The sequence below is a fragment of the Scatophagus argus genome, chromosome 15 (assembly GCF_020382885.2).
Source record: "Scatophagus argus isolate fScaArg1 chromosome 15, fScaArg1.pri, whole genome shotgun sequence".
Taxonomy (NCBI): domain Eukaryota; kingdom Metazoa; phylum Chordata; class Actinopteri; family Scatophagidae; genus Scatophagus; species Scatophagus argus.
This window is the reverse complement of record NC_058507.1, coordinates 12,058,280-12,082,389: the sequence shown is the minus strand read 5'-3', so window position 1 is coordinate 12,082,389 and position 24,110 is coordinate 12,058,280. Positions and strand designations below refer to the sequence as shown.

General features: G+C 42.0%; 3 protein-coding genes across 5 annotated transcripts in view; 1 reads left to right on the top strand and 2 right to left on the bottom strand.

Annotated features, from left to right (window-relative positions):
- itpk1b (inositol-tetrakisphosphate 1-kinase b) overlaps positions 1-18,505 on the top strand; it is a 42,403-nt gene extending 23,898 nt beyond the window's left edge. For 2 of the 3 annotated variants that reach the window (XM_046413247.1, XM_046413245.1), the window contains exons 7-11: positions 72-112; positions 436-601; positions 2,476-2,543; positions 2,632-2,794; positions 3,701-6,425. In XM_046413247.1, the coding sequence (XP_046269203.1) occupies positions 72-112; positions 436-601; positions 2,476-2,543; positions 2,632-2,794; positions 3,701-4,020 (758 nt within the window). In that variant the 3' untranslated portion in view covers positions 4,021-6,425. Of the gene's footprint in view, positions 1-71; positions 113-435; positions 602-2,475; positions 2,544-2,631; positions 2,795-3,700; positions 6,426-18,464 lie in introns of those variants that run through there. The other variant, XR_006845444.1, reaches the window with a different exon arrangement.
- On the bottom strand, positions 6,672-13,028 carry plk4 (polo-like kinase 4 (Drosophila)). The gene is made up of 15 exons (XM_046413242.1): positions 12,775-13,028; positions 11,770-11,865; positions 11,363-11,458; positions 10,821-10,935; positions 9,721-10,702; positions 9,551-9,642; positions 8,941-9,290; positions 8,744-8,848; positions 8,505-8,607; positions 8,268-8,417; positions 7,945-8,173; positions 7,749-7,851; positions 7,512-7,649; positions 7,316-7,422; positions 6,672-7,156 (listed from the first exon to the last, which is right to left on the bottom strand). The coding sequence occupies exons 1-15, from the start codon at positions 12,802-12,804 to the stop codon at positions 7,045-7,047; spliced, it is 2,808 nt and encodes a 935-aa protein (XP_046269198.1). The 5' UTR covers positions 12,805-13,028; the 3' UTR covers positions 6,672-7,044.
- hspa4l (heat shock protein 4 like) lies at positions 13,904-21,877 on the bottom strand. Its single transcript, XM_046413248.1, has 19 exons — positions 21,715-21,877; positions 20,604-20,661; positions 20,291-20,431; positions 19,897-20,019; positions 19,710-19,809; positions 19,348-19,481; positions 19,016-19,260; positions 18,838-18,914; positions 18,587-18,738; positions 18,340-18,446; positions 18,044-18,177; positions 17,459-17,655; positions 17,090-17,164; positions 16,518-16,661; positions 15,770-15,895; positions 15,514-15,621; positions 15,240-15,359; positions 14,898-15,059; positions 13,904-14,812 (listed from the first exon to the last, which is right to left on the bottom strand). The coding sequence occupies exons 1-19, from the start codon at positions 21,819-21,821 to the stop codon at positions 14,621-14,623; spliced, it is 2,502 nt and encodes an 833-aa protein (XP_046269204.1). The 5' UTR covers positions 21,822-21,877; the 3' UTR covers positions 13,904-14,620.
- Between the last annotated feature and the right edge of the window lie 2,233 nt (positions 21,878-24,110).

Genomic DNA, 24,110 nt, shown 5'->3' with positions numbered 1-24,110 from the left:
TTCTGTTTTCACTGTCAAAGGAAATGTCACTACTGCTTTTCAGTATTTCCCCACCTTTGTTTCTTCCTCAGTTTGCAAAACCCGGGTGGCTCATGGAACCAACTCCCACGAGGTAAGAGCCCACACAACTCTGAGGTCACTCACACCCTCCACAGGTTGCGTTGTGTAAAACTGTAACACTCCTGTCACAGGATTGTCATTTAACTCAAGTCCAAACAACAAAATCAGATAAAGTGCTGTGCCTCCTCTATCTTTGTGTGTCAGCTGAAATCAATACCCTCGTCAGACTGGCTAAATAGTCTTCATTCCTCCACACCCACTGCACTGTTTAAGTCAGGACTTTAATAGATTTGTGTCTGAAATTGCTTGGTGGTGTGAGCAACAGCTTTTTTAAGTTTAGACCTATCAGTTTACTGTGTGTCCTCCTGTCCACAGATGGCCATTATCTTCAGTGAAGAGGACCTGAAGGACGTGAGGCCTCCTTGTGTCATCCAGAGCTTCATCAACCACAACGCAGTGCTCTACAAGGTGTTTGTGGTGGGAGACTCTTACACTGTGGTGGAGAGACCTTCGCTAAAGAACTTTCCTGCTGGGCCGACAGGTGAGGAGACAGACAGGTAGAGAGAGAGAGAGAGAGAGAGAGAGGTGGGGAAGTCCAAGGGCTGCTAACAGCCACACTGGCCAGAGTGTACAAGTTGCACAGTTTCTCCAAATTAGCCAATAAAAGCCCTCATAAAATGGCTTTATAGTCCCTGTGATTGGACATAGTCGCCCTTTTAAAGGATGCATCAGAGTTTTACCCGGTTTGTACATGCTGTTGGAAATAAGCAAGAAGAACAGCGTTTATCTCCATAAGCGTGTCATACGCTTTATCCACGATGCAGCCTTGAATACAGGGTTGTCCCCTGTTACAAGTGACTCCAGTATTTGCATGCATACAGTAGAGTCCCTCATGCAAAGCAGTTTTCACCAGCAATCCAGCAGTGTGCTTTGTGTGATGGAGAGAACAGTTGCTTTCAGACCAGAATGCTGAGTGGTGCAGCAGAAAAGCTCAGCCTGCATCAAACACAAAAGTAACATACCACAATGTTAAACATGCATTTAGTTCACTGTGCTCTGCAGCCCGGTGCTATACATTGTGTGTTATATCCAGTGAGTGGAGGGGAAAGGCTGGATGAAAAGGTGAGCTGTAAAGATCACGAGCGGTAGCAGTCGGTGTTTGAGCGTTGAAGTGTGTTGAGCCCTGCTGTTACCTGTTCAGCAGCCCTGCAGCAAGTCACCTTACCGTTTATGCCAAGTTCACGCAACTGGATTGTCGCGCTGATTTTCTACGCAGATATCACCCAGGCTAATTATCGGAGAGCTGTGCAATGAGCTACAGCCAATAAGAGTAGATCTGGACTGGAGGAAGGTGGGAGTCGGGAAGAAGAGACGGACGAGCACAATCAGTCATGTTATGTGCAAGATTGCCAATTACAAGACAGAAAGTTTGGTGCAGTAAACAGTGTATAGTGTACACTCATCCAACGAGTTTGAAAGTCATCAAGGCTTTACGGGTTCATCAGCAGCACCTTCAGCGTCCACTGTTCCCGGCCTTCCACCCTCTTCGGTCATGCGGCGATCTTGGTTTCTCCTTAGTTCTCCTTTGTTTATTTCACGCATTCTACAGCATTCGCACACTACTGTCACCACTCTGTACACCCTGCATTACTGACACTACTGACATTTACATTCTATGCTTTGTGATCTTTTCTCATGCTTACATTTGAGTCACTTTTGTTTTATAAATTGCTTGATTTAATCCCTGAAATTGTGTGTTTCCCTTTTTGTCATGGCCTGAACAGCCAGTTTGTGACAAATAACGGCGTGAGAGATGGTCTGTCCCATTCAGCCTTCCTTCCCATGCTTTTGTCCAGTTAAACTGGTGTTTGCTCATCCAGTCTGGGAATGAAGAGCCTGTCGGCATAACACCTTATTACCACTACCCTCTATAAGACAAAGGGCGTATTTATTTGGACAGTGTGATGGAATTTACTTTTTCCCTCCACACCTCATGCCTCTTCTTCTCTTTAACCGCCTCTAATGTTAATCACTGGAATGATAGCAAAGAAAGAATGGGGCAATAAATTTTGCTGTTCACCCTGTGACGTTTATCATCGCTTCAGATAAATTCTTCGAGCTTACATGCTGTTTTGCACTTAAGTGAACCCTCAGCCTGACACAGTTAATACTCAAAGGGTTAAACTTCAGTGGTTGTGTAGTTTTCCACCAGGTGCTGACACAAATAAAGCAAATAAAGACATTAGTTGAGTACAGCTCTGGTTGCTTGTTGCACTCTGAAACAGTTGCGCTTTGCTGCCACCTAGTGTTTGAGATGAGAAAAGTATCTCGATGGCAGCATGGGGGAAGCCTGTCAAAGTGTAGTGGAAGCTTTTAAAATTGTAACCTTGTCTTCTTTTCCTGTTTCTTTTTCAGACAGGAAAGCAATTTTCTTCAACAGCCACAATGTTTCCAAACCAGAGTCGTCCTCGGACTTGACCACGGTACGTCCACAATGTCAGTGGCTGCTATCTCGTGTGATATCAGAACGTCCGTTGCTAACACACTTGAATATTTATATGTTTATCTCAGAGAGAGAACGTAGAAGGGGTGTCTCAGCCACCCAGTGATGATGTCATCAGAGAGTTGTCCAGGTCACTGCGACAGGCACTGGGCGTGTCCCTGTTTGGCATTGACGTCATCATCAACAACCAAACGGGCCAACATGCTGTCATTGACATCAATGCATTTCCTGGTAGGTGCAGCCTCACCCACCCCCAATCCACAGGCCAGAGGTGGGTTGTGGTTTTCCTTAGTCCTTTTGCTTTATTATGTGCACATAAAGCAGATAAGAGACTTCACAAGCTTCTCGGGTGTCACTGTGTCCGGTGTGGTCGTCTTAAAGCTGAGAGATTTTGTGATGTCATTCTTTTGTGCAACCAGTTCTATAGAAGGAAATGGTTCTCCCCTGTCACCCTTGTAGTCCTGGACCTCAAGTCTCAACCTCTGTGTTAACCTGAAGTGCAATTTTTGTCTTCTAAACACATTCTATAATTAAATCGACCTAAAAAGGTGGAAGTTTGGAGGACGTAGAACCAAACTAAGGCATTCCATATTTGGTCAAATTGCAGACAGGACTTTACCACAATTTTCAGCTTTTCTCAGTGATACTGCAGACTGTTTGCTCCGCATTATGTCAGTATTTTTTCCTCATTTACAAGTCTTTTCTACTGGATGTAAGTTCAAGACCATTTTTCCAGGGGACTAATATTACTGGATATTTTTATTTATTAAATGTACAGTTAAAAAGTGGGTAAAGCAGTGGCAGCGACAACGAGCCTATTTGACCCATGACCCCCTTACAGCACAGCAGTTGTTGAGTCATGTTCAACTTCTGCAGTTTCATTTAAATAACTGTTCATTATAAATTGTTATTATAAATTACAATTCCTTTCCTTCTCCTCAAACCATCTCATGAACCCTGAGCTTTATCCTGTGACCCTTTAAAGGGCTTTGACCTTCAGGTTGGGACCCACTAGACAAAAGAATCACTTTTGCCAAATTTGCAAAAAGCTCAAACAGTATAACTGACAGATGATATTTTAAGTTGAGCATTTAGCTTTTCAACAATTCAAATAATAAAACTAAATGTTACTCTCAGGTTATGAAGGCGTTCCAGAGTTTTTCAACGACCTCCTGAACCACATCACCAGCGTGCTCCAGAGCCACAACCCAGACTTCGCCCCCGCCGGCGAGCAGCCCAAAGGCCTGCCGGTGAGCGCCACGGTACCTAACGCCGCCCCGCCAGCCCCCGGCTGCTGCAGCGTGCTGGGAAAAGAGGCCAGTGGCAGCCCCTGGATAGTAGAAGGTGACGGAGGGCTGAAGGGCCCACGTCAGAGACTGGGCTGCAACTCGGCTGTGTCCCCGAACTTCCAGCAGCACTGTGTCTCAACGATAGCTACCAAGGCTTCATCCCAGTGACTGAGCCCCGTTCCCCACTCCGTTTGATCCCAGAACAAAAAACGGAAGACAATGGTGACAATAATAATGAATAATAATCATAATAATTATGATGTTAATGACGATAATATATCTAATCAAACCTTTTCCTATTCAGTTATTGAAAATGATGATTGGGTGTAAGCTTTTTTTTTCCTCTTTTTTTGTAATTTTCGTTTTGTCTAATGAGACTTAACAGTACTGTAATGTGAACTTTTGGGAACTTTTGCCTAACACCTGATTTTATTTTTCTCTCGTGAGTTTTCTGCAATGAAAGTATGACAGAAATGGCTGAATCAGGACCGGAGAAAGATGTGCCACTCGATGTGCAATGTATGGTCCATTGTATCTCTCAGACACACACACACACTCACACACACACAGTGTTTGTGTGCTGATCAATAGCACTGACTCCTCTGCACAAAGTGATGGAGGAGAAAAGGTGGCTGGACATTTGAACACTATTCCACAGAGTCCAGGCTGCTACGTGACTGGCCAGCCGCCCGCAGAGGACATAATGCATCTGAACATGAATGGCAAAGTTTAGGGTTTAATTAGTTTGAACAAACGCGTAAGCCGTTTACTTTTCCGAGTGCCATGAAATCTGCTTCTGGAAGCAGGAAGGATGCCTGCAGGAAATAACAAAAACATCTCCAGAAGTTAAAAAGAAGAAATTAAATCTCCATGAACATGAGACCAAGTTTTTTTAAAATGATTGTTGTTACACTAATGTTTATAGGTGTTTGAGTGTTTTACATTATGTCAGATGCCAGATGTTAGGTGTTCAACAAACGAGCCGTGTCTTTGTTTGAGTCACTCCAGTGCAGGAAGTCGAGGATCACATTCCTTTTGGTGTATGTGGATGTTTCCGGAGAATTCCGTGATTGTCTTTTCAGAATTCCGGTGGGATCTTATCTTATGAGATTTTCTCTCATCATGGGTTTGTAATCTCTTTAAACACACCCTCCACATGTCTTCAGTGCTTATACCTGTAATGTGAGCAAACTACTCTCCTGAGGCCGACTTGACCTATCGACAGACTTGAGGCTGCTGCGTCGCTTGTCACTTTTCATTGAATTGTTAACCAGAAAATCGTTTACTCTGCTAAAATGGGGGTCAAATGTGTATGTGAATACCCGCCTATTGGGTATTAATTGTTTTGATACCATTAAATGACAGCAGCTCTACATAATTGAGGAATTTGTGTCAACTTAATTACCTCTGTCATTTGATTTAATTTCACTCCAACAGCACTTTTAGCAAATTCAGTGACAGTCCAGTCAATCCATGAGCTTCAAGCTTAAATTCTCAGATTTGTCTTCTGTTCCAGCTGCTGTATTTGTGTCGCATGTTAAAATCATTCGGAGAAGAATTGGGAGAGATGGTCCAGCTCTTGTTCCCAGTGTTCACTGTGAGATTTTTTTATTCCAATTTTGTTAATATCTTTGTCCTGATATCTACTAAGAGCAACTTTATTTTATTGAGATTTTATGGGGGGAAAAGGTTTTATATAAATGAAAGCATGGGATGTTTTTGATCAAAGTGATTTACTAGAGGAATAGTAAAAATGCTGGGTCTAGTTGTACAGGAGGTGTCAAAGGGACATATGGGTTTGGGGTTGATGCTGTTGTCTCCCTCTAGCATCTAGTGGGAGGGAGTGCCAACCTGCAGTGCATACAGATTATTGCTTTCCTCTGAGCCTGCCTCTTCTCGTGTCCCAGAGAGCTCCTCCTCGCTCTTATTTCCTCCATCAGTATCCGAGGGAACTCGCTGTTCTTCTCGCTCACCCTGTGATCGTAAATAATCGTGTCAGCGCAGCCATCTCACCAGCATCTCTCTGGGACAAAAGAAAAACCCATGATAATCTAAAGTTTCCCTGGCCTAGATGCATTACATTGTGAGAATGTTTCCACAACACAGTTACTGTCCTGTGTAAATCTGCCCACAACTTCAATGTTGTGAAGCAACCGTAAATTCAAAATATAAAGGTATGGCAGCAGGTTCAGGGGAATCTTTTTACATCTTATGATTCGTGATTTAGAAACAGTGGCGAAATTGAGTGTGCGCCTCTGTTCAGGCTGATATCTGTGTACACAACTATATTGTGTGTCCTATGTTGTGCTCCTTATCGTGCTTCTAAATGGGAAATAAATGGTTAATCCTATGCTTGGTCATTTCTGCAACCCAGACTGTGTCATGCTCCCAGCTTCCACCTGAATGTTTACGTCTTGGGTGTCTTGTACAGTTTGTGTATATATGCCTAAGCTTACATCCGTATAGTATGCCGTTTTGTATCAGTTCTGTAATTGAGAGGAATCCACAATTTTGTGACCTTTTTTTAATTAAATGGCCAAAACTCCAGGGTGAAATAAACATGTGAAACCTTATCTGGCTGTGTTAAATTCAGCTTTGTTGTTTAAACTGATCATTTGTTAGCAGGTGCTGTTTTGTGCAGTGTTTCATTATGTCTACATTTACCAACATCTATTCATTTGATCTCCAATGGTTGTTGGCACACAACCAATTTACAGCTTTATTGAAGAGTCGGTGATGTACTGCACACGCAGCAGCTTTCTCTATGTATTTATAAATTCTGTATTACTGAAACTATAAGGTAACTCCACATACTTTAATTTCTTTCTATAAAAAAATTCCTTTATGAATATATCAAGTGCAAAGAGAAGACTGCAAGCCAGCTGCGCAGCATTTCTCCACCCAGCCTCCAGATGTTTATTGCCTCAGCATTAACGAATCACACATTTCATAGAATTGGAGACGCAGTAAAAAAGACACACATGAAAAGACAAACATTTTCAACAAGGCCAACTGAGACGCTATACAAAACGGTCACTTATTAAAATATATCTTTTCATAATCTTAGTCTTCTGTACATGTAAAAAAAAAAAACACACACAAACATATATTTACAAGAACACCAGACAAAAAATGCATTATGGGTTCTAATGCTGTTTTCTGTTCCCTGCCAGGCCGTCCTGCTGAGATGTGTTAGTGAGGTTGGAGGTGATGTGCTGTCGGGTTGGCCAACAATCCCAGGATGGTGGAGAGACAGTGCAGCTTCTCCTTGACATGCTCTGGCAACTTCTCATTCTCCTTGTACCTGTGAAGAAGACGAACATCAGTGAGAGCAGCTGGAGCTGTCGCATGTTAAGTTCGGCAAACGTACGAAACGTAAATAAAAATCAAAAGATAAGTACACAAGTCCATAACGTGACAGAACACATCGACAACACGACACACTTCTGAACATGTTTGGTACCTGGTGATCCTGCCCTCTGGAGACGTGTAGGTGATACAGGAGACTCCTGCCTGAACCACAAGCTGAGACCCATCGTTGAATTGCACCCACACCTCTCCACTCGTCAGCTGGAGACACAAAAACAGAAACTCACTCTTCTTATTACAAATACTGTTAGTGTGCTGAATACAGGACATCAGGTGACTTTCTCAGTTACCTGGGAGGCCCATCCAACATTAGGCACAAATATTGACTTGACCACTTTCCCCGTGCTTTGGACCAGGTCCTGTCTCACTGGGGAGCTTTTCTTACTCAGGCTTGCTGTGGTGAAATCAGAGCCATCGTAGGAGATCATCTGGAAATAAATTTATTTTAAAAGACAGATCTCATCAAGGTTCAGCTTTTTGATGCCGCCTTTAAGCCATCCTGAAGCGCAAGGCTGTGAAACACTCACCGAGGGAGTGATTTGTGGAGGTTGAGGAGGTGAAGCTGCATCAGGAGGCGTCGGGTGGGAGGGCAGGGATGCCGAACATGCGGAGTCTGGGTTGGCAGGTCTCCTAGGAGGGTTGACGTACACAACACTAACATTAGCCAAAGAAGGCGAGGACAACAAAACTGAGAATATACAAATAATACTAAGCTCCCCCCACCTGCCGATAGTTACGGGGAAGAAAGGGACGTTCTTGTTGCTGCGCTGCTCCTCTGCCATGATGGCGGCCTCCAGGGACAGACACATGCTGTGGCCCTCGTCAGACAGCTCCGCATACAGCCTGCTCTCTGGGCTCAGGCCGCCCAGCCCCGCCTCGCCCTTCACCGTGTACGACTTGCCGCTCTTCTCCACCACTCTCACCAACTCTGACGTCTTGTGGGTCTTCGCTCCTACACAACACGAGTGTTTATGAGGCATTACGGATTAACTCAAGAACTGCTCCTGCAGTGAGATCACGTGTTTGAACATACACATCTGACTCACCATCATAAAAGCAGACTTCCAGGTCTGCACTGGGAGAGTTCTCCATCAGCATGATCTTTGCATACTTGGTGTAAAGGGTCACTTTTGGAGTCTTGGATTTCACCAGCTGCACAAACTTGGAGGCATATTGATATTTTTTCCAGTATTTTTCTGGGATAAAAAAATAAACAAATTAACATGCAACTTCTAATCCTACATAAAGTGATGTTACTGGGTGTGATACATCCATCAGAATACCTGGAAGATCCTCGTAGCTACAAATCAGAATATCTTCTGGAGGAGCGGGAGGACAGTCCAGGACGGGAAAACCCTTTCCACCATTAGGCTGGTATATTGTCACCTACAAGAGATTATAATAGTAAGCGTTCTATGCTTGTGTCGTTGTTGCTGTACTATGTTGTTATACTACCCTCTACCACTCTCATATGGAAGATGTAGGAGAGATACTTCAAAGGAGTGCAAAAGAGTGAACTCACCATTGAACCATCACAGGAAATCCGAAGGACTTCTTTGACCCTCTCTTGACCACTGTGGCATTTTAATAGCTCCATACACACTTCACCTGAGTCCAGAATACTCACCTGAAGGAATGACAAGAGAAAGAAATTACATCCAAAAATTACACAGCAAACAATAACAAATAATCAAAAAAAAACTATGAGAAATATCTTACAACAGCATTTTTGGTCTTCTGTCTAATAGGCTTCAGTCTGGACGCACACAGTGGTGGTACTATGTCTCGGAGGGTTTTCTTCTCTTTATCCACACTGGGTTTGGCTGCGGGGGGCTTTAACTCTCTGCAGTGAGGAGGTTGGAACTCTGCTCCAGGTATATTCTCCCTGTACGCGTCAGAGTTGGGGGGAAGGTTGTGGTGCATGTGGTGCTGGTTGTGGTGAAGGTTCGCACTTTGGCCCATGGGCTTGTCTGTCCGACAATTGTGAACCCCTAAAGGTCCTCTGCTGCCATGGAAGCTGCCGCTGCCGCCGCTGTGAGTGCTACTGTCTGCAGGCCTGTGTCCTGACGCTGAGAAAGAAAAGGAAATATTTACAAAGATTTGTTTAACCAGGATTGTTTTAAGTGCATTTAAAGAATTTGAAGTTCAATTTTTAAACCCCTTAAGAAATATTCAGCCTCACAAGGGGAGCTAACATTAAGGGTAATTTCAACTAACTAAACGTTGTCCTGAATGAGAACAATGGCTGAATGATAGAATGGAGTTAGCATGGCCGAACTAAATCACATGTAAACATGTAATCAAAAGTTAAAAAGAACACCAGTTTTACCCTCATTATTGAGCCAATTAGTAACTCCTTCCAGGTCTTCAAATTGCAGGTTTGGTGGATGTGCGGTCTGCGTGGATAGCGAATACCCATAACTGAAACAGAGTACAGTTTGTTAGTCTCATTAAACTTGTAAAGATGAATACAAGATCATGAAAAGAGAAACTTCTTACCTTGCTGACTGTTTGACAGGGGGAGAGGGGAGCCTTCCATGCTCTGAGAATGGGTGCTGAGTAGAAGGCATGTTGAACAGTGGTCTTCCTAAGCCAGTAAGAGTCTCCTCTGAGTGGCATCTCCCCAGCTCAGGGTGACTTGGTCCGTGGCCTGATGCAGAAGAGCTGGAGCGGTCTGAAGAGTGAGCCCTCCTCAGGTAGCGAGAGTGAGGCTGCCCATTCTCAACACCCTGAACGCCCCTGCTCCTGCCCTCCCTGTGAAATCTGTCTGCTGGATGCTGCTGTTGCCACTGGTCGGTGTCCTCAAAACAGGCGTCGCTGTGTTGTTGTGGAAGACTTTGAATGGGCGCCATGCGATTAGGCAGGGCACAGCCAATCATGTGCCTGGTTCTCCTCTGGAGGCGGCTGCTGCTGCTGGCTGAAGTGGAGGAGGTGCAGGCTGTGGAGATGGTGGCAATGCCGCTGTCTATGGATCCCTCGTCCCCCAGCCCCAGCTCCTTGGTCCTTACCAGCAGACTCTGGGTCATAAACGGGTGGTCCAGTACGGCAGAGAGGCTGGGCCGCTGGGCGGGGTCCTTCTGCAGCAGCTGATGGATCAGGTCCTGAGCCTCCAGAGAAACATGGCTTGGCATCTCATACTCTCCAAGAACCACTTTAGACAGGGTGTGCTTGACTGTGTCCGTGTCAAACGGGGGACGACCCATCAGGAAGGCGTAGAACATGCAACCCAGTGACCAGACATCTGATTCAAGACCGTGCGCACTGCGAGTGGCCACCTCCGGGGAGATGTAGTTGGGTGTCCCACACATGGTGAAGTGCTTTTCATTTGGGAGTTTGAGCTGAGTGGCCAGTCCAAAGTCTGCAATCTTAATGTTCATGTTGCTGGTCAGCAAAAGGTTTGACAAAGTCAGATCCCGATGCAAGATGCCATGGGTGTGTAAATATAGCATTCCTTTCACTATTTGATGCATGAAATGTCTTGCTGTGAAACAAAAACATTTTTTTAAAGGCAGGCAGCTCACAAAACTGAACCTCATTAAACTATTGTCTGCAAAAAATTCTGATTTAAATTCCAGAGACAAAGTCTCACAAAGTCTGACCTTCATCCTCCGAGAAATACATCTTCCGCTCTTTAAGGTACCGACTCATCTCTCCGTTGTGACACATCTCCAACACCAAGTACACATAGTTGCTGTCCTCAAAGTAGTTGTACAGCTTAAATACAGACATGATACATAACAGTATTTATTATCAGGTTAAAGTCTGAATACACAAAAATACAAGTGGAACATAATCTAGAATACATGTGACTGGACTGGACTATATTGGACTAAAAAATTGACACCAGAGTCTAGACAAAGTACAAGAGCCTGCTTTCCTGGTCACTAACACAAAACTGATGTACACAGACTAAAACACAGCTGACATACAAAGATTTTTGAGAGCAAATGTAAATGTGGAGGTCTGTTTTCATGTTCCAGAAAAACCCAACTGAATTCCTACAAGTCGTGTTGTTTGCCTTTAACTGCACAGCAAAGTCTGCTTTTACCTGAAGTACATTTCACAAAGGAAAAAAATAAACCAAAATATTTATGTACTGTAATAATAACCCATAGTGCTACTTATGTCCAGCCAAAGTTACCTCAAGTATTGAAGGGTGCTTTAGTCGACACTGAATCTCCACCTCGTTTGTCACACGCTGGACCATGCCAGCTTTGTGCATTGCTTTTTTGTCGATCTGCAGATGGGAACAAAAGGTGGGTAATTATACACCTGACACTCACTGCAATAACGTGTAATGTGGTACAGTGCTGCTGCACAGTGGTCGGCTCTGGTGGTTAATAGTCAATATGCCACCACAAAGACTATTCAAATCTGACTATAAGAAGCCCCGTGGGAGGCAGTCAAGGTCTAATAATCTGATAATTCCACTTAGGCTTCAACTGTCAGTCACCGGCACCAGACTTGGACGTTGGTTAAGTGTCCACATTACAGGTAAAGTGTGCTATAATTACCTCATAAGACAAACAGTGGATGAGGGATTCTTACCGTTTTGATAGCAACCTCCAGACCAGTCTTCACAGATTTGGCCCGGTAAACACATGCAAAGGAGCCTTTGCCCAGCAGAGTGAGGACCTTAAAGTCCTACATTAGAGAGGAAATATAAACAATAAGCATTACAAACAATAAACTGAATTTACAGACGAATATAACACTGATTTCAGATTTTTTAAGTGATTCTGTTCTGATGTTTAAAAGCATGATACCTCAATCCTGAGCTCCTGAGCATAGGACAAAGTTTTCTCCTCAACTGTGCTGGTTTGGGCGTCAGCAGAAAGGTTTTGGAAGAAATAGTGTATAACTTGATCAAACATCGTCCCTCTAGCCTGCGACATGCTGGATGTACGGAAAGACGGACAATCCAGCATCTAACGACTTCACATAAGAGAAGTCCTCCCACAACAAACGTTAACTGTGAAACAAGCCACCAACACCTGACGCTGTCATATGGCCAACCAAAACCTTTAATTATCCCGGCTCTCTTCCCGCTAATGAGGACCACTTGTAGCCGTTTCCAAGCAGCATGTTGAACCACCAAACAGACGTAACGCTACTGAGGAGAGACAACAGTTTGTCCCGGGAGAGCCAGATAAGGTTACACACCCAGGTACCGAGGCTGCAACGTGTTCATAACACTGACAACAAGTAAAACTATTACTGCTGCTGATGATAATAATAACAATAATAACAATAATAATATATTTAAGTTTAAGGAGACTGCTTTCGGGATGTATGAAACAGCAAGACGAAACAAAAAATTAGCTAACGCTAATGTTATTGGCTAATTAAATGGCAGTCACTTAGTAGTTTATTAACCGACAGTTAAACATTTGATAAATTTAATGTGTCAAATTAAATGTTTTCAACACTCTCGTTGTATTATACAGCTACAAACACCGTTCAACTCACGGCTTAGTAAAGTCCAACCTTAAATATAGTTGACATTACCAGAGTGAGTTAGCTTGTGGGCGTTAGCCTAACAAAACGACTCACCTCAATTTTATCGCCGATCGAAACACTCATCGTGACTGGTTTTCGTTTCGCAGGTGCATGAAGCTTTGTGCTAATGTTCCTCGATCGGGTGAGTGCATCTAGAGCCGCTGCAGGAGTTCTCGGAGAAAAAATAAATGTTCTTGCGTTCCCCTCCAAAACTTTGCCATTTCTTCCATTTTGAAAATATCCGCCCGTTACTCCCGTGACACGTCACACCACACGTCACACGACAACAATAATCGCTACTGACCACGCCCCCTTAAGCGTCCCACACGTGGCCTCATTAGACTCCTCAAAATAAAACGCTCAAAACACATTATAAAGTGCGCTCAAAGGTAGAGTTCTGTACGTTTTTGAACGGCTGTGTATTTATTTATTCAAAGGATTAAATAAGTAAATAATACATTGTGAAATAAACAGTCAGATAAGCGCATGCAGACAAAATATTCGATATAACCATGACATGGTGGAATTAAATACATTTCTAAAACTGCGACTCATTCTAATAAAATGTTATTTTATCCATCTTGTGTTGTCCAACCAACAGAGATACGAAACAAAAAGTCTTAACATTTGAGGAACTGAAGCCAGAGAATGTTTTACATTTCTGCTTGAAAAATGATCTTAATTATCAACAGACTATCAAAATAGTTGCCCAATAATTTTCTACCATCCACTAAATATTTCTCATTTAGGCATTATGAAATAAAAGTAATTTGAAGTTGTCATTATTTACACTCATCATTAATTCTTACTGTCTAATTTATTAATTTAATTTTCAACACTTGAGGGCTTCATACACGTTATGCCTGAAAGCTGAATTTTACCTGCTGAGTCACAAAATCCCATGCAGGGGTGTGATGATGCAATCCCACATCTCCAGTTGCTCTCTGCTGTCAAATGTATTACTTTAGATCTGCAAGTATAGTTTTGTTGACAACCGCAGTCCCTCTCATTTTGTAACTTTCCACATTTCCCTCCAGGGATTAATAAAGGAATTCTGATGGTGTCCTGATCTCATCCCAGGACTTCGCTCAGACACAAGTGTGGTGTAGATTTGGCCAATTTCCTTCAAGTTGAGCTGCAGGCATGCAAATAAGACTGGGACGAGAGAAATTTTGTCTTCCAGACAAATATTTATTTTTGCCATCTTTAAAATCCCATGATTTAAGTAGGGAAAAATGCAAGAAAACAAAAAGGGAAATAGGCAACCAATCACTTACGTAAGAGATTTGTTCTATCAAGCACTGCCATTATACTAGGAATATGTCCTTTATGTACATATATGTGTTGGCTGCTTTGATTTACTAAAATAGTATTTACAGTTTCTAGACATGGACATCTTTCCAAACTCATTAAATACAAATTATATATATATATATATATATATATATATATATATATATATGTATAATTTGTATTACTGCATACAAACTATTAGTTCTGCAGTAGCAATTGTTTGGACAGCACTACCTATTTCTCTTATGATGACAGGATTCACTGCTGATGCTGAATGTTCTTGAGACACATGGGAATGCAAACACAGAGGGCGTATTCCTGTATGGTACGGAGGAAACTGTTTTATGTACAGCATCATTCTTTCATTTATTATGTCAATCATTTCAGCGAGTAAAGCGCATCATTGTCACACACAAGGATGAAAGGGTGTAAACAAAAACCTCAAAAGTTAGAGTCCAGTGGGGAGAGGGGCACAAAAAAAAACAAATCCACACATGTGGCTGGTGATGATGGAGAAATGGTCCCAGGTATGATGTTTCTACTTTCTAAATGTTCAGCTGTGGTAAACGTGGTGATGAGTTTGCAGTTTGCTTCTCAGATGCTGATCTCAGTCCACCTCCATTTCCACTTTTGGACCAGGCTTTGTCTGCTGGCTTCCCTTTGTGTCTGCCTTCCCTTCTGCTCCTTGCTTGGCTGTCGGGCCATTATGAGCTCCACTGCTTTGGTCATTCAGTTCTGGGGCCTCCTCCACGGTGGGCTTTGGTCTGTTAATCACTGGACTGCATACATCCTCTAGCTCCTGGTGAGAAAGGAGCGTAGAAGGTGTTGGCAAACGAAAGTCGGCACATCTCGTCACTGCTAATCTTACATGGTCGTTCACATACCTGTATTTTGGCAATGATGTCTGCTACTTTTACAATGGGATCTTGAGTAATACCAAGTTTGCTCTGTGCGTTCATCTTGCCGTTCATCCAGCCCATGCTTTCACTCACACACTTCTCCACAGAGCTTATTTCCTCCGCACTCAAATGCATGTATCGCTCATCCTGGGAAACAGTTCATGACAAAAAAAATGACTAACATTACATCTACAAATCCAAAAGAACTGCACTAGGTGCCACCAAGACACAGGTGAAAGTTCATAGACGAGCCCTGTGAAGCAACACTTTTTTCACTTTTATTAAGAAGCTGTAAAGGCACTGCCTCCACTGATCAAAAGGATTTACCTTTTGTTTAAAGCAATCCACAAACTTCATGTAGAACTGGAGTTTCTTTCCCAGCTCTTCAAAAGCCCTCGGCCTGTCCTCATGCTCTCTGTGCCGGTCCTGAATGGGTTGACCCAATCTCTAGAGAATAACAGGAGTTACATTACAGACAGTTGACAGTTATTCTCACATAGATCTTAAAACAATCCTCTTAGACTTCATAGAGCCCAGTAGATTGACAGAGATTTTCTAGTAGTTTGTAAAAATCCCTTCCCTTGTAATAAACAAAACAAACCTTGAGTGCATCTAGCTTCTCCTCGTAGACTTGTTTGGGTTGGTCCTCTCCGTCCTCGTACAGCCAGTTCTCTGTGTCCTCCAGCATCCGCGTCAGCCGGTTGCTGTCCTGTTATTCACGGCCAAATATACAACAAAAAAATATGTAAATAGAGTTGTAGATCATTTGCTTGGCACATTTTTGCAATTATTATACTAGTGTTTACAATGTCAGTGGGACAGTTGTTGGCATTGTTATGTGATGAAGCAGCACTCACATCCCCAGTAATATACTTCTCATAGATTCCACAAAGTTTGTCCCGTAGATCGTAAACATACTCCTCAACAGCGTTTTTGGCATCATTCAGCTCTTTCACCAGTTTGTCCTGGATAATCATCTGACGCTGTGAGGAAAAAACACACAAAGAAATGTCACAGAGAAGCCAAACAATTGCATGCAATATATTACAATATAAGGTTATCTAAAAGTACAGCATCAAAACAAATACCTCAGAATTGAATCAGCACATCTGACTCAGTCAAGAAAAACATTAATTGATGGATACCAGTGACTTATAACATTATTTTCCCAAATAAATGTTTAAATAAATGCATGAGTCAGGGAGTCATAATGTTGATTATGTCGGTAAAATTGTTTTAGCTGCTAGATATTCAGACTGGTTGGACTTTTTAAAATCAAGTACTCTTTATAACTAATGGTCCAAAACATCAAGCCTTCAGGTTAAAGTCCTAAAGACACAGACATAAACTACTCGTTATTCCAGAGATTTAAACAAGGGGCAAAACTGTGACTCTGTAGTGGGTCGGTCAGTGCTTATAATAGAATGAAACAGTGACGATAACAGAAATAAGTCAACATGGGAAACAATAACACACCACAAGACAACAAATCCAGCACATAACAAGCACACATTGGGTTTTAGTTCGGCTCCATCCATTAGTGCTCAGATAATCAACATTTCAGACCATGACTCAGCTTTTCCAAAGGCCAGCAGGAGCGCTCACCTCATACTCCACAAAGTTGTTAAGGACATCAGTGTCGAGCTGTCGAATGTTGTTGGCCATGATGGGCAGATCAATACTCTTCACCTTGACTTTGGGCTTGCTTCCTCCTGCTGCTGCTTCCTGCTTTTCCCCGGTCGCCCCCTCCTGGATTTGAAAACACAGTAAACACAATTCAGTCCTTTGGCAGAAGTACTTAAATAACTTCTTTTGTCATTCTACAGTTTTTATAGATGGGTCACCTTATCATACATGTACAAACATATTTTCTACCTAATTAATACATTCAGCATCAATATGCACTATTTATATCAACTCAGTATCTTAGAAGTTGCATTTTTGAGACCATTTTTTTCAGTGTTTCTATGGAGTACTTGACTTAATGCTTCTTTCATATCTGCAACAGAAGAAAATTATATGATCATTTTCTAAAAACACTTCATTATCTCAAGATAGGATGTTTCAAAGGCGAAGTGGGTTTTGGACCAGAAAGATTGGTATCTGTATCATACAAGCAGGAAAACACAGGATATTGGCATATCATTAACACATCCCTAACCACACCTCCAGCTGACCTTACTGCAGGAACTGTTGTCTTCATTCGGCTGGTCCCCCTGGCTTTGACCTTCCTGTTCCACCTGCATTTTGGTCTGAGACACAACACACATTTTATCCAAGACAAATTAGATATAAATAACATATTCACGTTCATATTTTATAATTAAATGAGAAATATCAACTGTTACTGTGCATCTTCAAACCATATTAATTTACGACACATAAAATCTTAGAACACAGCAAAGTCTGCAAATTAGGACCCATGTTAAAACACAACATTTTTGATGATTGTATACACTTTAAAAAGTCACCCTGATTCATCATCTGATCATCATGAATGAATGCCTGTACCAAATTTCATCCTACAGTTGTCAAAATCATTTTACCTGGTCTTCTGCCCTCCCTTCATTCTGCACCATTGGCTCTGAGTCTATTTGCATGTCCTCCCCCTCTCCTTTCTGCTTCTCGATTAGAGAGGCGCTGGACACGCTGAAGATGCCATGGACGTTAACTCGCACTTTGACTTTAACTTTGGAGCTGTCGCCATCTGACTGGGGAACCACATTCTGGACAGAAAAGCACCCTAGTGACAGATGGCACAGATGGAAACAAAATGAGTGGTTTGTTATAGAGCTTCAATTACAGGAGCCTCAATGTATTTCGTTAATAGACAGCTGGAAGTTATAAACTGATATCCCACTAGAGTGCCTCACCCTAATGCACACACACAATGATGGTGTTTACCGGCTCATTAGGACCCATCTGTGAGATAAATGACCTTATTCCTAATTCCCATCCAGGATGCAGACTTCTGTAGGGACATAGCTGGAAATGGGCCACCCAAAAAATACTTACAGCTCATGCATCAATGACCTCTCGTGCTTTGGATCGTTCTCTGAAGTGATAAAGCTAAGCAAGGGTTACGGCAGGCATATGATATGACTCTCAGAGGGCAGAATGAGCAGCATTACCTATCCTGTGGTCTGGGTAGGGGAGCTCTTGAGGGTTGCTGTAGAAGGCTTCGAGATCAAAGGGTTCCTTCTTATGAAAGGTGATCACTTTGGAAAACGGAGCAGCATGATTCTTACTAAACACCTCACACTCTCTGTAACAAAAACACAGTAACAGAAAAGGCTAAGTTAGGCTGTCGAAAGACAGTCAACAATCTGTCTCGATTAACCAGAAATGAATACAGTGAAATACAGTGTCATGTTTTATGTAGTGTTTATTTTTATTTATATTTATTTAGATGTTAAAATGTCCATACCCAAGTCCATCCTCTGTTGGTGATTTCCAGCGAAGAGTAATAGGAAAGGGAACCACATCAGTGATGGAGAATTCACGCACCTTGAAAGCTGGAGACAAAATCGCACACTACACCCAAGCAATCAGCACACACACACACACACACACACACACACACACACACCACATAAATAAATTGGATGCATTATATTTTGTGAGCCATAGCAACAAGAGGACATTATCTGTCAGTGTCAAGAGAAGAGTGACACCTGAAGTGCACAGCCCCTAGCGACAGCTTCGTCGGCATTGAGCGTGGTGCTGATTTCTTTGCAGAAAAATTTGCCAATTCTTTCTTTGATAGCTGGCATTCTTGTGGCTCCTCCAACTATCTCCACTGCATAGATGTCATCCCGGCTGAGCTCTGCACAAGACACACACAGTGAACCAGGTGGTCTCCTCCTTCATGTAGCAATCAAACAATAACAACCTTGTTGAATTCGAACAAATTTGAGGGACGTACTTGATTGTTCAAGGGCTGCTTTCAGTGGTATCTCCACTCCCATCAGATATTGAGCACACATGTCTTCAAAGTGGCCTCTGTGGGTTACAAATGAGGAAGAAAAATACATATTACATATAACATTTGTAATGTTAGATTTCCTCCTTGGCAATGCCTGATCAAGAGCTAAAATTGGTACCTGTTCATCCTGCTAGAAACATCAATGTCATTCATGAAGCACTCTATGTTGAGAGGCAGATCGGAGGCATTGGCGCTCATCAGCTTCTTCAGTTTTTCACACTCCTGGTGCAGCCGCAGCAGAGCCCTTGGGTTGTCCTTCACGTTAAGCTTGTACTTTCCCTTAAACTCCTCACAGAAGTAATTTACCAACATCTCGTCAAAATTGCGCCCGCCGAGGTAAGGATCAAACGCAGTAGCAAGGACCTGACAAACCAGAGTCGAGAATTGAGCTAGGGGTTTAGAGCTACCGGTGCAGGAGGGGATCGAGTTGCAAAAAGGTGAAAGGCTAACCTTGAGTTTGCCTTTGTTGAAGGCGGTGATGGAGACTTGGAATGATGAATGTCCCATGTCAACAAATACCACATTTCTTGGTCTCTCTTCTGGAGTAGGAAGGTCCTGTTTGTAGATCCCATAGGCCAAAGCCACTGTTCATAAGAAAGACATTTATTGTCACATTTGGCGGAATTTTAAAATACACCACTTGTACTTGTACTAATGTAACGTATTTTTTAAATACAACATGTTACTGAATTTCTGTTTAAAGCAAAAGTACTCAGGTACTATATGAACATTGTACCTTTATATTTCAGTATAATACCACCTCAGCAAAGGTTGGTGCCATTCAAAAACACAAAAGCCGAGTGAGCACTGACCTGCAGTCGTGTCATTAATTAGCCGTAAACAGTTCAGGCCTGCAATTTGAGTTGCATCAAACACTGATCGTCTTTCTGCATCTGTGAAAAAACTTGGAACCTGTAAATGAGAGCTCAGATCAGTAAGTTTCATTGACCCACTGAGTGAATTACAACGACGGCCCTCAGTAATCTTTTCATCGCTCACAGAGATGACACAGTCCACCACCGGCTTCTTCAGAGCGCTCTCCGACGTCTCCTTCAACTTGTTGAGCAGCATCCCTGTGATCTGCTCGACTGTAAACACTTTGTCCTCATCCAAATAGCGCACCTGTAAACATGACACAGTTCTGAAATCCAGGGCAAATTAAAAGCCAAAGAGTAATGCTGTTAAGCATGAGTCAGTATGTTGTTTGGGGGTAAATTACAGGAGGGTCTACATCTGTGCATCCCACTCACTTATCAGGGTCAGCATCATGGCTGAACTCAAAGAACAAAGGTGTGCAGTGACAGCAGAGAATGGTCAGGGTCCCAGAGAGAAAGGAGGGTGTGAACATAAAGCAGAGAAGAAGAACATGCTGGAAGTTTGTACAGTGCTTCACCTTAATTCCAGTGTTTCCATTGGCCAGTTTATGTAAGCTGTAAGGCAGTTTGGGTTTTTCTGCTTGGACAAACGGGTCATCAAATGCTCTGCCGTGGAACTTTTTGAAGCCATGGACTGTATTTTTGAAGTTTGTTATGATCTAAAATAAGAAGATAATCAGTACGTTTTGTAAAGTCATGTTTCATAGCAGCTGTTTTGAAAACGCGAGTTGTAAAGATTATAATGAAAAAAATACAACAGTTACAACATATGTGATAGTTTCACTGTGCGACGGTGCTTTTAGTACAAAATTAGACAAACTGCCATCTTACTTGACTTTTGGCTGCGTTTCCAATCACACGGTTTTTGGAAGCCAAAGACACGCAGGCCCTTGATGGAAGACAAATACATCAGCAAATTACAGGGGGCTACAACAGTAATAATCCTGTCAAACAACGTGGAAGATGAAGCCGAACTGTAACTGACTGACTGTCGCAGACAGAGAATCAAATGTCGAGCCCAGAGAGGCAGTTTTAGATTTAGGAAATTTCACAAGGGAGTCTGAGGAAGAGACACAAACTAGGGCAGTGAGAAAGAACAGTTCACCTTCAAAAGTAAGCTCATCCTGTCTGTTCAAAAGAACCATCACCTCCCCGTTTAACTTGTTTTCAGCAGACAAACAAGCAAACCATTGTGTTTACTGACTAAGATGAATGCTTCTAGTCGTACAAGGTTTAGGGATCCATTTCACATTAGCTGATAATGACGAGTCACTCCCTGGTTTCACCTTGCCACAAAAATACCCACATTCACTTAAAGGTGCAATGCTCGTCCCCTTTCCCAGCTGCACATTCCCGTTTGCAGGATGCTGCAGCAGATGTAGTCCACAATCTCAAACCCGCATGGAAATTTCTTAATATTGCAGGAGTCGTTCATGCATTATATCCTCTATAAGTAAAACAATTTCACAATGAAGACACAAACTGGGCTAAGAGCTGACGTTAAGGATGTCGCTTTTAGCAGGCCACAATAAACGCACTACCGCCATGTCATGTCAAAACGTACACATTTTTCTTTAGACCACGCTGTGCAATCACATATTAACATATGCAATATAAGCTAAATAGCATCACGCCTTCTTTAAGTTGCTTATCTCAGGAACTTTGAAGCCCACTGTGGTGCTTATCAGGAGACATGTCAACTGTCTGTTAGAGGGGGTTATTTGAGAAAGCGACAGACACATGCGACATTTTGACCTACGTTAACTTGCTGTGACGGTGAATAAACCAATAGTCACAGGCCTCATCCCATCCACCACCATCCCTGCTGTGTCTGTACCGTCATCGCTTTGCCAGTGCGCCTCAAGTCACAAACATTGCGTAACAAACTCACACAGCCAGACCACTTCTCACGGTGATGGTGCCTGTCAGTATTTATACTTACGGTGTGCATCTGTCACTGTATTCATTGGCAATTGTTTCAATGCCGCCGCTCCTGGCCACGGCGATGTAACAGTTTTGGAAACCCACATCAATGCCTACCACTGACATAATGAGAGCTCTAAAATTCACCACTTCTAAGTTATCCGCCGCAGCGACCGCACTTGACACCTATGAGCAATAATATATATAGCCTGTATACAATAACAGTCTCCTCCAAAATGAAATGAAAGTTAGCGTGTCCTCTGCTTGGAAAATATACGAGAAAGCTAGCTGAGAGTGCACTAACTGAATTACTAGCTGTTATGTAAGTCAAGCTGTTTATAGCAAACTCATTCAGAGTAATCCCAGAGAGCAATGGTGTCCAGAGCGGATTCTCCCACTCCAAGGCGACCCTAGCATCACCAGTGGCACTGACAGACGGATGCTGTAAGGTCCGCCCCCTACCTTCTGTGATTGGCTGAGTCACACCCATTGTCCTTACGTGATTGGTGCGTCAGCCAATCGATAACCGAAAAGTCTAGAACTCCCTGGAAAGGGACCGTTGAATACGTCACAAGCAGTGAGAACAGCACTGGTTTTATGGACATGTCTGCCCTAAATTTAACCTGTCAGGTAGAGATTCTCGGTCCAGCTATCACTTACTGCCGGATCGACGTGTGCACACCTGTTAAGTTAATCTTTCAGCTATCTAATGAATATCTGGAGCTTGCAAGAAGTGGCACAACGCATGAAAGTAAGAGCTTCCTGACAGACCCCGTAGAGGGAAATAAAGTACCTTTGCTAGTGACACTGGTGCTGTCTGGCCATATGGTGAAGTGTGCATCCATGCATTCGTGTGTAATTAAAAAAAAAAAATGTAAATATGAACAGAAAACGTGAAAATAAAACATGATGTTACAATCTCTTTAACATTGGGCTCTCTATGTACTGTAATTTAATTTTAATTTAAATATTTTCTTTGTTCATTTATGTGTTTTATTTTAACATGACCTATGTTCAGATGCTCAAATTCACAATTATACATGTGACAGTGATGTAAGAAGTACTCAGGCCCATTCTCATTAAGTTACAATAGTAACAGCACAGTATAACAAGTCAAAATCTTGTATTCAAAACTTCATTTCAGTAAAAGCACAGAAGTATTACTACTAAATATATTTAAGTATGAAAAATAGGTATATATAGGCTACTCTGTCCTTTGCAATGTCATATTACTGCATGTATATAAATTATATCCTTATATATATTATTGCTGAAACATAAATTTGTAATCAACAGTTTAATACAAAAAATGTTTGCTTGTGGACCATGATTAATTTACAGTGCTGCACTTGTGGACAGGTTTCATCAATGGTGGAGGAAGAATTTAGGTCTTGTATGGTCCACCAGCACTCCTCTGACTCTCATTACAGTTTTGTCACTGTCAAGGACCACTTGACATCTCTGGGTAGGAAAAGCACAGCTATAAATAATAAAGTGAGGGATTAATCGAGTTCTACTGAGACACTTGTTAAAGTTAGTAACACCTGTGCTTTTCCTGCTATGACAAATTAAATATTCCATCTAAGCAAAAGACTAACTAGATAGACTATGAGAAAACACCTGTTCAGAACAGGCCCATAAAGAATTATGTGTATGTTGTATTATTATATTATTATCACTTATGTACTGCCTGAACATATTAAAAGCATTTCAGTACTGTAGTTCGTCAGGTCATCGTATTTTATTAAGCTGATATAATGTGTTGTCTTCATCTTTATCTAGAAAGCAATTATAGTTATCAAATAGATTTCAAAGTAATAAAGAAGTAGCAGTTACAATTTTATTTCTGTTTTCATAGCTGACTCTATGCTGCCAGTCCTTCAAAAGAACTTTGCTTTCCCTTTCTTAGGAGTATGTTTTCTTCAGTGTGATAAATGTTTGTTCAGGAAACATAAAGGCCCATGGCAAGTAAGTTTGGTGCTTATGTTTTAGATGCCTGCAAGATCAGCGTGATTAGTCTTAATTACAATGTGACCAGTCTCAATTGTAATTCAAGATATCAGCAGTTACAAGCTGAGTCATAAGAACAATTATTCAAAAAATCTTCAAAGAATCTTTTTAAGAATTTTATAATTACAGATATTGTTAGTCCCTTTTGACTAGTCACAACCCCAACTGCAGATATTTTCAGGTGAAATTTGACTGATTATGATATCTTCAAATGTGAAAAATATAACTAGTCATAATTCAAATGGACATATCTGGAAATCACATTTCTGATTTATATTGACATTGTAATTAGATTATCCGTAATGGTCAGAATGTATTCAAATATAACTTGAATTAAAATGATCCTCCTGCTGGGAGGGGCTATATTTTTTATTGTGTAAAGCACTTTGGGCAGCATTATTCTTG